Genomic DNA, 16,019 nt, shown 5'->3' on the forward strand with positions numbered 1-16,019 from the left:
CCAATGTAAGGTTTCTAGTGTTTTGTAGAGTTGGCATTTGTTTAGTAGGATTTTTCCCTGATTTGCCGGTATTTTCTATGGTTTTCCGGCCACTACGAGATATTAGATCTTGAAGCACATCATGACCATTTATCGTAGCCTAAGACCGATCGTATCGGTGATTAAGGGCTCGGTTCGTGAAATTGGTCCGAGCAATGGACCAAGAAGAAAGATTGGGCCTCCACATTTGAAGCCCAAGAATTAGAAGTGAAGACCAAGCCACAGCCAAAGTAAGCCGGGCCCAATCAGGCAGCCATAGGCTCGATCAGGCGGCTGCACAGAAACAAGCATATCTGAAAAAAGGCGGGCCCGATCGGGCGACCCTTCGCCCGATCGGGCGTGTGTGTTTGCAGCTGTTTAGGAATTTCAATTTAGCTAATTTGTCGAGCTGAGTTTTAATACTTTTTTGTAATCTTTCTTAAGTACATTTTTCATTATCCTTTTTTCTCATACTCAAACTCTAGAGAGCTTTTTAGTTGGTGTTTTATTCTTAAACTAAAGATTCTACCTTTTTAGTGCAATTCCAATTTTTCTTCTTCCAGTATTCTTTCTACTCTCTTTATTGTTTATTTTCTTGCTTTAATCTTAATCATGTCTTCCTCTATTGGTTTGTTTAGTTTAGATTTAATTATGTGTGAGTAATTTAATTCTAGTGTTTTGGGGGACCCATAATTAATATGAAGGGATAATTTGTGATTATTGATTATTGATATTGCATGATGATTTTTTATTGAATTGTTTTAATTCTTTATAATTGGATTATGAATCGAGCAAATGTGATTTGATTATAAAAGTATAGCAATATTGAATTGATGAATCGAGCAGATGTTAATTTGATATTAAAGGCTATTTTCAATAGGAACTTAGATCTAGTAAATAGCGAGAGCCTGTTAGATCTATGTTAATTAATAAATTGCGAGAGCCTGTTAATCATGTTATATGTGCAATGTTAGTTATTGATTGTTATGTTTTATCCCAGAATATTAATTATTGGTGAATCTGTGACCCTAGGCCTTTTATTAATTTATTAATCCTCATTCTTAATCTTCGTAGTTTAGTTCTCTTTTAATAGCAACAATTTGGTAACTTGATAGTTTAGGTTATATTAATTTATTAGGAATAAAAAAGACTTGTTTCCCTGTGGATTCGACCCTAAATCCCTATCTACATTAGTTAGAGGACTTAGGAACTACTTTTGATTGGGTGATACGATTTTAGCCTATCACACACGCTGAAATAATAACCCTAACCACCCTTAAGAACTCCTTTCTCATCGCCATTTCTCTATTCATGGAAGTAATTGATTTCTTCCTTTATCTAGGGTTTGATTTAGATCTATTGTTATTGATTTTTTGTTTAATTAATGGGATGGTTGCAAAAGAGTTGCAGTGAGGGAGGTGATGGCGGATGTGAGAGGGTTGCGGCAAGGGAGGAGATGGCGGATGTGAGAAGATTGCAGCGAGAAGGAAATGGCGGATGCCGGAGCCATCATAGAAGGGGAAAACCGGTGGCAATGGGGCTGCCGGGGTGGGGAAAGCAAGGTTGATTTTAATTTTAAATAATAAAAAAATAAGATAGACTAATAAAAATTTAACACATGACAGACAACCTAATAAAACCGGTACCAACTTAAGAAAACTGGTCAATGATTCTTAGTGGAAGATCCATGTCAGAAGTGGGACTGTTTGTAGTTTCGAAAGGTGGGATTGTTTATTGGAAACCGACTAAAGGTGGGATTATTAGATTACATTTTTCCTACTCTCTCTGTATTTTTCTTAAGTGTTATAGTTTGACCAGGACATAGTTTTAGACAATTTATTATTTATTGAAATGTAATGAATGTGAGAGGAGAGATATAATAAAGAAAATATTAGTGGGTTTGGGTGGAGAAAATAAGAGGGGAGATATATAATATTTTAAAGTAGTTTTTTGCCAAAAAAAGAAAGTGTAACACTTATTAAAATACGGCCGGATTTGGTAAGTGTAAGACTTAAAAAAAAAAAAATACTCCCTCCATTTTTAAATACTTCTCCATTTCTATTTTTTGCACTATTTATTTATCCTACTTTGACTAATGTTTGCGATTTTAATTTTCAATTATTAGAAGTTATACCTATTGATAATTAAAGATATTAGTGATAAAAAATTAGCATCGGCATGCGTGTCCAAGAGAAAATGAAGAAGTAATTAAAAACGGAGGGAGTATCATTTATCACCATTTTTAAAGAAAGAAAAAAAAAAGTGTGATGAACAGACAAGCGCAGTGAGAGAGGAGCACACGGCAACGACGAGAAAATGACGGTGCCGCTGCTGCGTTGCACAGTTTCTCCTCTAACTTTTCAGGTCAGCTTCTAAAAACACCTCCAACTCAACTTTGTTTAATTTTTACTCTATGTGTTTGGCTAATTTGCTTTTCAATTCTAATTGCTGCTTCTACTGTCACGTCTTAGAATTATGGTGGGTATTGGTTGAAATTAAGAAATTATCATAATATAGTTGAATTGTTCGCTTGATTATAATTCAGAAATTGTTGGAAAATATTGTGCAATTGGGAGTTTACCGTGTTTCAGATTTTGGTTATTTAAGGGTTGGTAAAGTCTCTTGAGATTGACATCCTTATTTAGCTTTTACTTGTAATGTTAAGAGTTTTATGGGATAATGTTGTTTTTTTTTTCTTAGAAATGAGCGTTTAATGCGGTCAAAGTTTAGTTGTATTAGGAGATTAGAAGCACTTCTATCTTGTTCTAGTGCAGGAGTACCAAGAGGTGTTTTTTTTGTTCATTTTATCCATTTTGTTTAAATTAGAAAAATTGAGAAAATGAACCTAAACACTCATGGGTACACACGGCTCTTGGTGTACTTGGGAACAACTGAGGATATGTAGGAAAATAGCTTGTACTAACAATGTGTTTGGATGAAAGGAAATGAAGGGAAGGGAAGGGAAGGGAAATAAAGAGATGAAATATCTTTCATTTGGATAACAAATGAGGAAGGAAGGTAATTGGAGGGGAGAGAAATGGAGGGATTAAATTGCAAGAAATTTATCCCTCCAACAAGGGAGAGATTTGGAAGGAAAACTCACCATTCTTCCTTTCCCTCCCTTTCCCTCCCCTCCTCTTCTCCTCCCTCCCCTTCTTTTCCGTCCCCTTTATTTATCCAAACACAGTGTAAATCTTACTAATTTTTAGACCAGGTAACCTTACTTTAGGTGAAGAGACCATAGCTACGTATGGAGAGTGGACTGTTAGTTATGTAACTAAAGGCTACTTTAGTCTAGATTTATGTGTTGCTGGACCTGATTATTTAAGGGGGTGTTTGGTATTAACATCGTAAATGAAACAGAAAGGATTCCAATAAGTAGGGGAAAGGGTAATGATAAACGTTACCGTTACTATTCGTTTGGTATCTTAGTGGAATGAAAACAAATTGAGTAGATTGTGATTGAGTAAGGAAACGTATTTTGTTTCCACTAGTTTGTCGAGGGTAACAAATTGGGGGATTTTGTTACCCCCCGGAAAGAGTATTTGTTACTTTTAATCCATACCAAACAACTAGAAATGAAAACACTTAATTGAATCCGTTTCCTACATCAAAAATTACTATATCAAATGCCTCCTAAAGTATTTTAAAGAACTATTTATTAACTTGCAAATGTCTTTTGGTGGTAGTCAATTTAATTCTACAAATCATTTTCGAATTTAACCCAACAACAATAGTCTCCGAACAATCTAGTTAAAGGGTGATTAGCTTATACAAAAGGAAATAAATGATCAATGAATTTACCTATCATTTTGGGAGTCAACAACCAGGGGATTTAGAATCGATGGTCTTGAAGTTGAAGATATTGGAGTAGACTGAAGTTGTGTTGTGGTTGTTAACATCCAAACATCCAAATTGAATCATTAAGATACTGAAGACTTGTTTATTAGTAATGTGCTTCTTGATTTGTTTGATCTTTGATCTTCACAAGCTTCACTCGTTTGATACCACTTAAGGGTCCTAAATCAGAATTATGGCTTCACTCACCTTAATTCACAATAAATTCACTATGCTGATCAAAGATGTAAATTACTTGCAATTTTTTGCTCTTCAGTGTAACAGCAACTTGAAACTCATATATGTACTGGGTGATGAATAGGCAGCGCTGACTTGAGCTTATGAGCATCTGACAGGTACACGTAAGATTAGCAGATGCCCGCCTGATCCTGGCCCTCTTTAAGCTAGGAGCCTAGGACCCTGGTGGAAACCAGGCAACAAGATCATGTTGTGGCCAACTCAAATATTTCTTTGTGTAGTGACTTAGCTTTGACCATGCAAGGTCAATTTGCAAGCTAGGATCTGGATCAAAAGCAAATGATGGTCATAATGTCACCAACATTTATCATACCTATGATTAGCACTAAAAATGCAGGAATCTCAAGTAGCTATGCCTGCATAACAAAGATGAATTGGTAATGTAGATGATTATAGGAATCCTAATGTGCTCGTTTCATGGAGATATGTAGTGTAGAAACTTTTTCCTACCAAACCACAGGTAGCTTGCTGCCTTAAAGTGATCATTTAATGATATCAATTGGCTAGCTGATTAAGTGTTCAAAATAACCCTTTACTAAAACTCCACATTAAAACCACCCATTACTCTAACCTTGTATCCACAAAACACCTTCATTTAGGAAGGGATTTAGTAAATGTACCTTAACACTATGTTTATTCAATGGCATATCAAAGATAATACAATGCATTAAATTTTTTGTAAAAGATTAATTCATTTATATATATTCAAGTATTTTAATTGTCTAATGCTACCGCTAGTTAGAAATTTTGGATCCGCTTTTTTACAATAGCTGTACTCGCCTATTGTCACCCTCCTCTTGGATCCACCACTACTTATAATTATTCATACTTGTATTAATCATGTTGATTTTGAAGTTTGGCAAGTGAAAATTGGAAACTACTTCTTCTAGTTTCCATATTTTTGCCTTCAATAGACAAAAAAACGATAATGAACAAGCCCTTACAATTGAGTTTCAGAAGGGGGCTTTAAGTCTCTCTTCTAATTTCACTTTGAAAATGTTTCACAATTCAATATATTATGTAACCAAAGCTAAAAGGCTTATCAAAGATCCTGCGATATTATTCATTGGATCATAGGTCATAGCAATGAAAGATATGGTTGTTTGAGGTTTTGATATGACTCATTGAGAGGAGGGGAGGAAGATATGATAATTGGGAATCTTACACAAGTAGCTTGAAATAACGAATTCTTCTCTTCTGCTAACATCAAAATCTCAATGCCTTGAACTTTCAAAACAACTTATCTCTGATGAGATAGTATGGTCTATATGTGAGTAATGTGACACTATTGTTCTTTAGCCCTGGTTACTACCTGTGGCTTGAATTGTGGCACCTTCATTTCCCCCTATTTTTCCACAACGTCTATTAGTGGCTTTAATTTCTTTTATTATACTTCGTATTTTTCTTGTAAACATTGGTTCCTACAAGTTCATCTTTTTAGTAGAAAAAACGTAAAATGAATCAGGTAATTATAATATATATTAAATCGACTCCTATTTACTCTGTATTATATGAATACAATTTCCATTCTCACATTTCTAAGTCTAAGACAAGTTCTTGAAAGATTTACTTTTCGGCTACCTTTCTATTTTTTTTTCTCTGCTTTATATGGGTTTTCTCTATTGAGTGAATTTTCATTGCATGTTGCATACTCTTGACAGGTAAAACTATTTAATGCGTCTCCATTTCAACCTCAAACATTTAAATTGACTCGTAATTCCCATTGGAAGAATATCTCTTACAATTATTCAACAAGAAAAGTTGTTGCACAATTTGAGTTACCGGACAAGTCAAAGATGCAAATGAAAGTTGTCAAGGAGCAATTATGGAAATCTCTGCCTGATTCAGTAAAGGAATTTCCATGGAAGAAAGCTGAACACCAAGTACTGCATCGGTTGCTGTTTCTTGGCCTGGAAGCATTTAAATGGTCTTTCATTGCTTGGTTTTTCTTGAGCTTTGTGTCAGATGTTGTAGTTACTATATCTAGGAATCAGGAACTAGTGATGCCTTTGGGTCTTTTTGCTGGTTGCTTGCTGTCTGATTTCATGAAAGAAACACTTGAAGAAATGTTTCAACAGCAAGAGGTACTGCACATATGCATTTGTTTTAAATCACTCATTTTTTTGATTTGTGAATGGCAATATCAAAAAAATTTTGATGTTCTTTTGTGCAGATGAAAGGAATAAACTTAAAATTTCTGGGGATCGCTTGTGCATTTGTAGTCCTAAAGTTAATCTCTACAAATTTTGCTAGTAGGCCCTGGATCTTCTTTTTACATGTAGCAAATGGTGGCTTGATGCAGATTTTGTGGCTATGGAAAACATTTCGGGAAGAAAATGTAAAAGCTCAATGATAATACCTGGAGACCGAAAATACCTTGTAATGGAGAGAGCTATATGAACATAAGCTTGATATTGTGTATTTCTATTAGTTCCTAAAGGCTTTTCTTCATTTTGTTTTGCCATTGTAAGTGTCTAAGCTTTCCTTTCTTCCAGTGTATTGGTTTAATATGCTCATATTTCTTTTTCATGTCTATCAATCTATCCCTCCATGGCTCCTAATCAATCTCTCTCTTGTACATAGTTTTCCATTGGGTATATTAGTATTAATTGATAGAATCAATAAGTTTTCCAGGATTTCCCAGAATAAGAAAAACTTTATAGGTAAGGGTGTGGTGCTTCAAATAGGGATGCAATTGACTTAATTCTTTTTGTGAAATATTTACAAATACTCCAATAAGTTAAGTTATGAAAAAGCTCATTTTTTAAGTTAATGAACAAATTTGCTCTAAATATTTAATCTACTTAAGTAAAATGAGTTGAACTAGAGTCAGGCAGCTATTATTCAACTTTCATCTTTCTTTTATTTATACTTGTATAAATCTTTCTATTATCAATAAGATTAGTGTTTTAAATTTATGGACTTGATAATTTTGTGAACAACTTGATTGAAAAAGTGATTGTCAAACTAAAAATTGTGATTTATCAAAGACATTGTTCTTATGTCAAATTTGATTTCTTTGTTTTTAAACAAAACATTTACTTATGTTTGGATTTTTTATGTTATTCAACTAATATTATTTGGGTATGCGTTAACACATTCTGCGTTACATGTAGAGATGAATGCCTGTCTTAAAGGTCTGAAATGGGGAACACCGAACACGTGATTGTTGCTGCCCGTACCATATTTTCCGACTCCATAAATTTTGTTCACATGTTGAGATATGAATGCGACACATATATCACATCATCACTCTCAAGTGCATGGTAAATTAGATTTAATAGATTAGCAAGTCCTTTACATGTGAGGTATCCACAAGGTTGATACAAAAAGAACAGATAGGGCGCATGCCGATGGTATATTATAGCTTAACGTCTTTCAATAATATTTTCTGGTTTTCGTTTGATTACACACATCAAAAATTTTAGAAGTGTTTTATTATCGATATTCATATGTTGACACACACATCGCCCATAATATATGGGAAAGAAAATGATATGCTAGAGTGTTAGACACTCCCATATGGGGGCTCACTAGACACTAGTCACTCAATGAAGACTTCTCAATAAGTCAGCCATTTGGTTAGCTCATAATCTTAATTCAAAAACAATAACTTATCCTACCATTGAATCCGGAAAAACCTAAATTTTTCTATGGCAAATATGCCACAACATATTTGATTTTCAAAGTTCCCTTTACAAAAGGAAGATCATTTCGTTAAATATTTACCCCCTTTGCAACCATCAAAATGAATAAGTTACTCTTTTCTTAACTACATAGAACCAAAGAATTCTAAAATAGTATAATGTCCCATTAGCAAAAAAAAAAAAAAAAAAAAAAAAAAAAAAAAAAAAAAAAAAAAAAAAAAAAAAATCATTTTGTATTTAATTGAAACATTACTACACCTAATAAAGCACCACAAAAAATGTACATTGAATCTCAACACAATTCATTTGTTGCAAAAGCTACATTTCTTCATAAAAGAGTAACAAAAAATTCAGCATTAGAGCAGTCCCTTGACAGATCGAACATATTAATGAAGACATGCGTTCTTACCTTGCCCAAATTCATATTAGAGTACATCACATTCATTGAGAGTCAAACTACACAACAAAGTAAATCACAGTAAGGTATTTTAATTGATTATATGGATTTGTAGTAATTTCTAATAATTCTTGTTTGTCGTGAGGAAGACATTCTAATGCATATTCACTCAAGTAAGGAAATTGTTTGCCTTTAAAGTTGAGGTTCTTGCAATAGAGTATGAGCTTGCGAGAAAAATGGGCATTAAGAATCTGCAAATCCACTTAGATGATCAGGTTGTAGTCCAAATTCTCAAATTGGAAGGGTATAGTGCGGAGTGCATTCATAATATTTCGCGTTGTCGAAGCTAAATTGAGAAACAAGATTGGGTAGTGAAATTGAACATATCTATAGAGAAACAAACCAAACACTAGATTGACTAGCTAATAAGGAGTTTATCATAACAACAAATCTATACTTAGTATTTAAAAAAGCAAACCAAAAGAGACATATGTTATCATTTTATTACACTTCCCTAACTTCTTCTTCAACCCAACGTGCCACATGTCATTTCAACCTTTTTATTTTAATTATACAATTTTTCTAAACTCTTTCTTCAAACACTTCATCTTCATCTCCCTTCTTTAATTCAACCTTTTTATTTTTTCTCTTTAATTTTAGTCCCTCCATCTTCTTTCAATTAAGTCTCATTTCAAATTAAAGTTCCAAATTTTTTATTTCTTTAATTATGTTTTCAGTTACATATTACATTCATAATTATTTATTGGTATTTTCTCACTCATCTCTCAATGTAATTTTCTATGGACAAGTCGTGCATTGCACGGGCCAGAAAGGCTAGTTTGAATTAATTCAAGTTCCCTTACCTTTTAGACGTATTTAAATTTTTAACATGATATTAGAGTGGCCTTGCCCTTGGCCGACTTGCCATATTTTGTGCCCCTAGTTTTATTTTCGGCTATTTCACCAAATGCCACTAAGTAATTTAAAAATTCACCAAATGGCACTAAGCAATTTAAAAATTCACCAAATGCCATCGGACTTTTTAGCATTCACCAAATGCCACCGAGTTTTTAAAAAATTCACCGAGTGCCATTAATGACTAACGGCAGTTAACTCCGTTAGTCATTTAGGCTAATTATGCCACGTGGTGGCTTATGATTGGTTGCTTATTAAATTAGTAAATTAATTGCTTAATAAAAAACTTAAAAAAAAAAAAAAAACCACCCACCATGACCCAGCACCAACCACCGTCAGTCACTGCCACCACCTTATCCCCGCCTCCAGCTAGTCCCCACCGCGGCGACCTAGCCCTGAACAACCACGCCGGCGACCCAGCTTAGCCAGCCCGCGCCGACGACGCAACCCAGCCACCCTTCCCGCGATTCGCAACCTTCTCTTACTCCATCGAAAATCCCTCAGTTCCCCTCCCCACCGCCGAATGACCAAAGCCCCTTCCCCTCCCCACTGCTGGCGAGCAATAAACCCTCCCCGCTCCGGCGAACCCAAATCGCCCCCTCCCCCTCCCATCTCCACCCCCTGAACCACCTCGCTAAAACCCCAAAATTGAAAACCTTAAAATTGAAAACCTTAAAATCGATTTAGGGTTTCGATTTTGGATATTTTGATTTTGGGGTTTTAGTGTGTCGAGGATTGTGGTTTGAAGGGGGAAAGTGAGTGGAGATGGTAGGGGGATGGGCGAATTAGCTTCGCCGGCATGGCGGCATAGGTGATGGGGTTGGGCGACGGTGGGAGGGGAGAGAGGTGTTTTAAAGTGGAGGGGGGAGTTTTAGGGTGGGGGAAAGGTGGTTCTGGGAAGGAGAGGGTGGCGATGGCATAGGATTAGGGGGAAGGGTGGCCGCCGACACCGAAGAGAATGTGGGCCTGGTCACCGGTGGGGGTAGGGGCAAGGGGTTGGGCTGGCGGGTGTGGCTGGTGTTAAGATTTTTTTTTTTATCAATATAATACTAATAATAAAATGAACCAATAAGAATATGCCACGTGGCATAATTAGTCTAAATGACTAACAGAGTTAATTGCCGTTAGTCACTAATGACACTCGGTGAATTTTTTAAAAACTTGGTGGTATTTGGTGAATTCTGAAAATTCGATGACATTTGGTAAATTTTTAAATTGCAGTTTTTCTTTGATGTTTTTTTTATTAATTATCAAGTAGGGGGTGTTAGCGGGAGAGTATCTGCTCACAAAATCTCATACTTAGCAACTGTCTTAGCTTGCCTAATCGGCTAATCCCCAACAGGCCAAAACTGAACCACTTCAAGAATGGCATAAAGCCATAAACCCTATCTAAACCCATCCATGGCAATTCTTATACTTTCACCAATTCCCTCTTTCTTCTTCTTCTCTCCCAAACCAATCTCACGTTTTCCTCCAATTTTTCCACCAATTTTAACCTCAACCCAAATTAGAGCTTCTACCAACTCCAACAATGGCGTCCAAGAACCCCCAAAACGCCGCGGTCGACCAAAGGGCAGCAAAAAATCTACCACTCTCTCTCCTCAGAAAACACACAAAAAATCAAATGGGTCTTCTCAAAATACCGAAATTGGAAATGGGTCGACGTTAATTTCGGACGACGTTGAGAATTTCGATGATGGGATGGATTTCCGTTACTTAGACCCGCCATTGATATGCTGCTTTGGAGCAGTTCAAAAGGAATTTCTACCAAGTGTGAGAGTTTCAGAGCATCAAATGGATCCTGATATATACTCAGGGTGGAAAATGATGCAGTGGAATCCGCCTGAATTCGGGCGGGCTCCCGGTGGACCGGTGTCCAATGTGGCGATTTCGCACGTTCGGTTGGGCGGCAGGGCAGCGGTTATTGGTAAGGTTGGGGATGATGATTTCGGACTAGAGTTGGTTTACATGATGAATAAAGAAAATGTGCAAACAAGAGCTGTAAAATTTGATTCAAATGTGAAAACTGCTTGTTCTTTTATGAAAATTAAGTTTAGTGATCATGGGAAAATGATGGTGGAGACAGTAAAAGAGGCTGCTGAGGATTCTTTGGCCTCCTCGGAATTGAATTTAGCTGTTCTGAAAGAGGTAATTCTATCATAATTAGAGCTAAGATTGCTTCGTACTTTTATGCAATGTTTGCTTAGCGTATAAATTATAATCATGTTGATAGTTTATGTATTGTTCGAATAGATGGAAATGAAGTAGTACAAACTGAAATGAGCTTTTTCAAACTGTTGATTATGGATCAATAGCATTAGTTAGTTATTGTGAGGGCATTGTCAATTCCTGAATCCTGAACACAAATGTAACCTTTATCAAATGAGCATTATTGTTTGGAAATTTTGTCACAAAAAACCATTTATAACAACTATTTTGTTGGAAAAAACCTTATAAAATTTTTTTGGCAAAGAGAAACCAAATTGTAAAATATTTTTGTTGAAGACAACCAAGGATCTCTAATCACGCAATTAACCACTATTTTTTCCATAATTCTTCTAATTACTCATAACTCTAACTTAATATCTTTAATAATTAAGTTAATCTATAAATTAAAAAAAAAAAAGAAAAAAAAAAAAAAAAAAAAAAAAAAAAAAAAAAAACACCCTCACCACCACCAGCCACCCTCTCCTTGTCCCCCTCCCAGCAGCAGCCCCCTCCCCCATCCCCAACCACCGCCTGGAACCCCTAACCCCTCGCCAATCAGCCTCCACTGCCGAACCGACCCCCTTCCTTTCCCCCTTCTTCCTCGTCGTGACCACCCTCTTAAACCCTAACCCAAAAATTCCATCCAAAGAAACCACCAACACTAGATCTTCTTTGTATTTGTGAATTTTGATGTTGAAATTAGATGGGAGGAGAGAGATTGCGGCATTTAAAAAGGGATTGTTGAAGATCGAGGAGGGGATTTGGTTGTGTATGAAGCGTTTTCGTCGGGTTTCAGGGTGGTTTCTAGGTTGTGGTTATGGCAGAAGGTGGTATTTTGGTGGGTGGTTTTCCGGAGGAGGGTGTTCGACGAGGGTAAAGGGAAAAGGGAGGAGATCGGTTCAGTGGTGGAGGTCGGTTCAGTGGTGGAGGTTGGTTAGCGAGGGTGAGGGGATCGCCGCGGCGACTGGGGATGGGGATGGGGATGGGGGAGGGGGCTGCTCAGCTGCTGCCATGGGAGGGGGAGAAAGAGAGGGTGTATGGTGGTGATGAGGGTGTTTTTTTTTTTTTTTTTTTAATTTATAAATCAACTTAATTATTAAAGAAATTAAGTTAGAGTTATGAGTAATTAGAAGAATTAAGGGAAAATTAGTGCTTAATTGAGTGATTAGAGATCTCAGGTTGTCTTCAACAAAAATATTTTATAATCTGGTTTCTCCTTGCCAAAAAATTTTTATAAGGTTTTTTCCAACAAAATAGGTGTTATAAATGGTTTTTTCTGACAAAATTTCCTTATTGTTTATATACCATTCTTGGTTGGAGTAGTTACTGATGTGAGAATCTGTTCGGATAATACTGCATATTATTTACTTCCTCTGTTTTTTTTAGTTGACACCGTTTGATTTTTATACTATGATAACTAAATCAGCTCATAAATAATACTCAAAGCAGAGGAATATCAGAGAGAATTTTAGAGAGAATTTTAGAAGAAGAAGAGAGGAGATATTTTTATGATTGCTTGATCAAACTGTTACATCATCTCAGCCTTAATACATGCACTCAGCAAGAGTCTATCTAGCTGGCAGAGAATCTGTTACATTCACTGTACCAAAATAACAGAAAGCAAACGGACAAAAAGAAGAATAACAGAATTGCCAGCAGCTGTAATATTCTTAATACACTATTCACACAATTGTTTATATACGTTTGATTAAAGGTATGATAGATCATGTAAACTTTTGACAGGAAAGTGAAGAGGTTATAATTTAAACAAAGGATTGCTGGAAGAATTAATCACAAAACTTATGTAATCAATTGCCATGGTTCATGTTCTGTGTAACAGTCAATGATGTGAAGGAAATACTATATTTTCTGCTTATAAATATTTTGTTAGTCTTGTCTCTTTTGTGAACTTAACATGAATGAAGGTATGACTCAATGGAGGAGTATTAGATGTTAATAGTTGATGTCACTGTATCAATTAGGATTATGCTGATTCTTGCTATATGATCTATGAACAGGCAAGAATCTTCCACTTCAATTCAGAAGTCTTAACATCACCTTCTATGAACTCCACCCTCTTCAGTGCTATTAACATATCCAAAAAGTTTGGAGGCCTTGTGTTTTTTGATCTGAATCTTCCATTGCCCTTGTGGAAGTCACGTGATGAGACAAGAGAAGTCATCAAGCAAGCTTGGGAGGAAGCCAATATCATTGAGGTTAGTAGGCAAGAGCTGGAGTTTCTTTTAGATGAAGACCATTATGAGAGGAGGAAAAATTACCGACCTCAGTACTATGCTGAAAATTACGAACAGAGTAAAGACAGGAGGGATTATTACCACTACACACGTGAAGAAATATCTCCATTGTGGCATGATGGACTTAAGCTTCTTTTTGTCACGGATGGTACACTTCGAATTCATTACTATGCCCCGTCTTTTGATGGTGTTGTGGTCGGGACAGAAGATGTGTTAATAACCCCATTTACATGCGATAGAACTGGTTCTGGTGATGCAATTGTGGCTGGGATAATGAGGAAACTGACTAGTAGCCCTGAGATGTATGAAGATCAGGATTTTTTGGAGAGGCAGCTTCGCTTTGCGATTGCTGCTGGCATTATATCACAATGGACAATTGGGGCAGTGAGGGGCTTTCCAACTGAAAGTGCCACTCAAAATCTCAAAGAGCAAGTCTATGTTCCTTCGATGTGGTAGAGATAAAACTGTCTTTCAAAAGCTGGTTTCATGAAGTTGGCTGCAACCCTCACCGGTTGACTCTGAAGGCAAATGTGTCTTCCAAAGGAGAAACAAAACAGAGGATCCTTCACGCACAAGACCCGTGAATTGGGAGAATTGATTATAGCTTATAATGTAAAAGCATGTTTAGACACAGAAACGTAGGTATAGATTAGTGCTAGAGTCAATTCCCACGATTGGGAAAACTATGATTGTTGTCAGTTCTTCCCAATCTCACTATTCTTCTTGTTATATCTAGTTCAATTTATTGTTGTGATTTATTGCAAGAAGCTGAGGAATGCCAATTTTTGGTTAAAGAAGTACTCATCTATTCCTTAGGGGAAGTTATGAATAATGAATAGATTGTGTGTGATACAAATTATTTGAGAAACTAGGAAAAGGAATGCGGGCCATGCGGCATAGATTTGCAAATTTGGTATGCATTTTCCACTTGTGACAGCGGCACTTTGATAGTCGTACATTGCAGAAAATATTTTCCAGGTTTGGCCTTTTAAGTAGAGATATCACGATTTACTTGGCTTTTCAAGTCATAAACCAAGGTCTTGAAGTTTGTTGTCGATGTCATAGTGGCATAATCTAGGGGTTAGTATACAAAGGCGAGCACTTAGGCACCCACTAGTTTCATAATAGAAAGGCGAGGTGGTGATAAGACTGAAAACACAAAAACCACCCTCACAAAAAACTTGTGGCATTGTATATTCCAATAGCTACTTCAAAGCTAAATTATCCCAATTGAGAACCAGCTTGATTGCATGCCTTTGAGCCTCTTTGATGATAGGCACATTTCTAGTGACCCATAAGGCCATAAACTTAGTTTTCTCCGCCTAAGTTTTCCAGGCTAACTCATTGGTACGTCGGCGATTGGAGTGGGTGGCACTTCTCCTCGATCGTCGGCGTACCACCCCCTCTCTTGCTCCACTCTAATGCCGTTCTCCGATCGCCAGTGAAGTGCTATTCGCAGTTGGGTCTCAGCGATGTCCCGCTTTTGAGGTCGAAGTGGTTTGCTTGGACGGTGGTTCTCCGACAACAACCTGGTCGCCGTTCTTTTGACGGTGATCCCCACTATCGTGGCAGTGTCCTTTCCTTTGTTGTGGCTGAGTCAACCGGGTCTCGTGACATCTTACCACCACCGTTCCTAGCTGCTTCTATACCTTGTCTAGGTAGTCTATGTAAGGCTCTTGTTGCTTGTCTTCAGTTTTTCAATGGAGTGTCATTCCTTAATAAATGATCTTGTGGTCATTCACCTAAATGATGACTATGATGATAGTATTGTTGAATTTGCTTCCAATAATTGTTCCCATAATACCCTTCACCATGTCAAGATCCTGAAAGAGGAAGGTAATGCCTACTTCAAAAATGGTGAGGTTATTGAAGCGGGAGAAAGGTATGATAGAGGTCTAAAATTCCTTTGCTTTGTTTCTCCTAGAAATGGGAAGGACAATAGTTTATTTTGGAATCTTGCAATTACTTTGGAATTAAACCTTGCAGCTTGTGCTCTTAAGGTGCATGATTATGAACAAACTAAGGAACTCTGCTCCTTAGTCATTAAGCATGATGGTTGTAATGCAAAAGCTTTCTACAGAAGGGCCTTAGCAGAGGCTAAGCTCTTCCAGATTGAAGAAACATATGTGGACCTTGGTAAGGCAGCTAAGGTTGAACCTAACAATCATGATATTCTCCCGGAATTGGAGAATATTAAGGGGTTACTCCGAGAGATTAGCAAATTAAAGAGTGGGAGGGAGGTCTAGGAAATTAAGAAGGCTCATGGTAAGAGGAGTAACATGTCTACCCACCCGACCTATCCTACCCACATTAAGAAATGTAAGGTCAGTGAGGTTTCTGTTTCGGGGACCGATAGTATGGCAATGGGAAATGATGAACAGAGCGGGCTGACCAACATGACTATCACTGACCTTGTCATTGAAATGGAAGTGGAGAGTTCAAATATTACCAACAATGCCTTCTTCCCATTGGTCTCCGGGGAGG

The 16,019-nt window shown here is 36.9% G+C and overlaps 3 protein-coding genes across 3 annotated transcripts; all 3 read left to right on the top strand.

The window, feature by feature from the left end:
• Positions 1-2,245: 2,245 nt before the first annotated feature.
• On the top strand, positions 2,246-6,648 carry LOC145640949 (uncharacterized). The gene is made up of 3 exons (XM_081692177.1): positions 2,246-2,382; positions 5,775-6,197; positions 6,287-6,648. The coding sequence occupies exons 1-3, from the start codon at positions 2,335-2,337 to the stop codon at positions 6,464-6,466; spliced, it is 651 nt and encodes a 216-aa protein (XP_081548303.1). The 5' UTR covers positions 2,246-2,334; the 3' UTR covers positions 6,467-6,648.
• A 3,695-nt stretch (positions 6,649-10,343) lies between these two features.
• LOC145638941 (fructokinase-like 1, chloroplastic) lies at positions 10,344-14,293 on the top strand. Its single transcript, XM_081690018.1, has 2 exons — positions 10,344-11,220; positions 13,299-14,293. The coding sequence occupies exons 1-2, from the start codon at positions 10,474-10,476 to the stop codon at positions 13,989-13,991; spliced, it is 1,440 nt and encodes a 479-aa protein (XP_081546144.1). The 5' UTR covers positions 10,344-10,473; the 3' UTR covers positions 13,992-14,293.
• A 942-nt stretch (positions 14,294-15,235) lies between these two features.
• LOC145640047 (70 kDa peptidyl-prolyl isomerase-like) lies at positions 15,236-15,781 on the top strand. The gene has a single exon (XM_081691358.1). The coding sequence runs from the start codon at positions 15,236-15,238 to the stop codon at positions 15,779-15,781; it is 546 nt and encodes a 181-aa protein (XP_081547484.1).
• Positions 15,782-16,019: the final 238 nt, after the last annotated feature.

This window comes from Chenopodium album, chromosome 7 (assembly GCF_948465745.1).
Source record: "Chenopodium album chromosome 7, dcCheAlbu1.1, whole genome shotgun sequence".
Classification (NCBI taxonomy): domain Eukaryota; kingdom Viridiplantae; phylum Streptophyta; class Magnoliopsida; order Caryophyllales; family Amaranthaceae; genus Chenopodium; species Chenopodium album.

Excerpts from the sequence above, each read along its gene's own strand:
- LOC145640949 (XM_081692177.1), top strand. The coding sequence starts at position 2,335 with ATGACGGTGCCGCTGCTGCGTTGCACAGTTTCTCCTCTAACTTTTCAG. Across the intron at positions 2,383-5,774 it reads TTTCTCCTCTAACTTTTCAG|GTAAAACTATTTAATGCGTC; the intron begins GTCAGCTTCTAA and ends TACTCTTGACAG. Across the intron at positions 6,198-6,286 it reads AAATGTTTCAACAGCAAGAG|ATGAAAGGAATAAACTTAAA; the intron begins GTACTGCACATA and ends TCTTTTGTGCAG.
- LOC145638941 (XM_081690018.1), top strand. The coding sequence starts at position 10,474 with ATGGCAATTCTTATACTTTCACCAATTCCCTCTTTCTTCTTCTTCTCT. Across the intron at positions 11,221-13,298 it reads ATTTAGCTGTTCTGAAAGAG|GCAAGAATCTTCCACTTCAA; the intron begins GTAATTCTATCA and ends ATCTATGAACAG.
- LOC145640047 (XM_081691358.1), top strand. The coding sequence starts at position 15,236 with ATGGAGTGTCATTCCTTAATAAATGATCTTGTGGTCATTCACCTAAAT.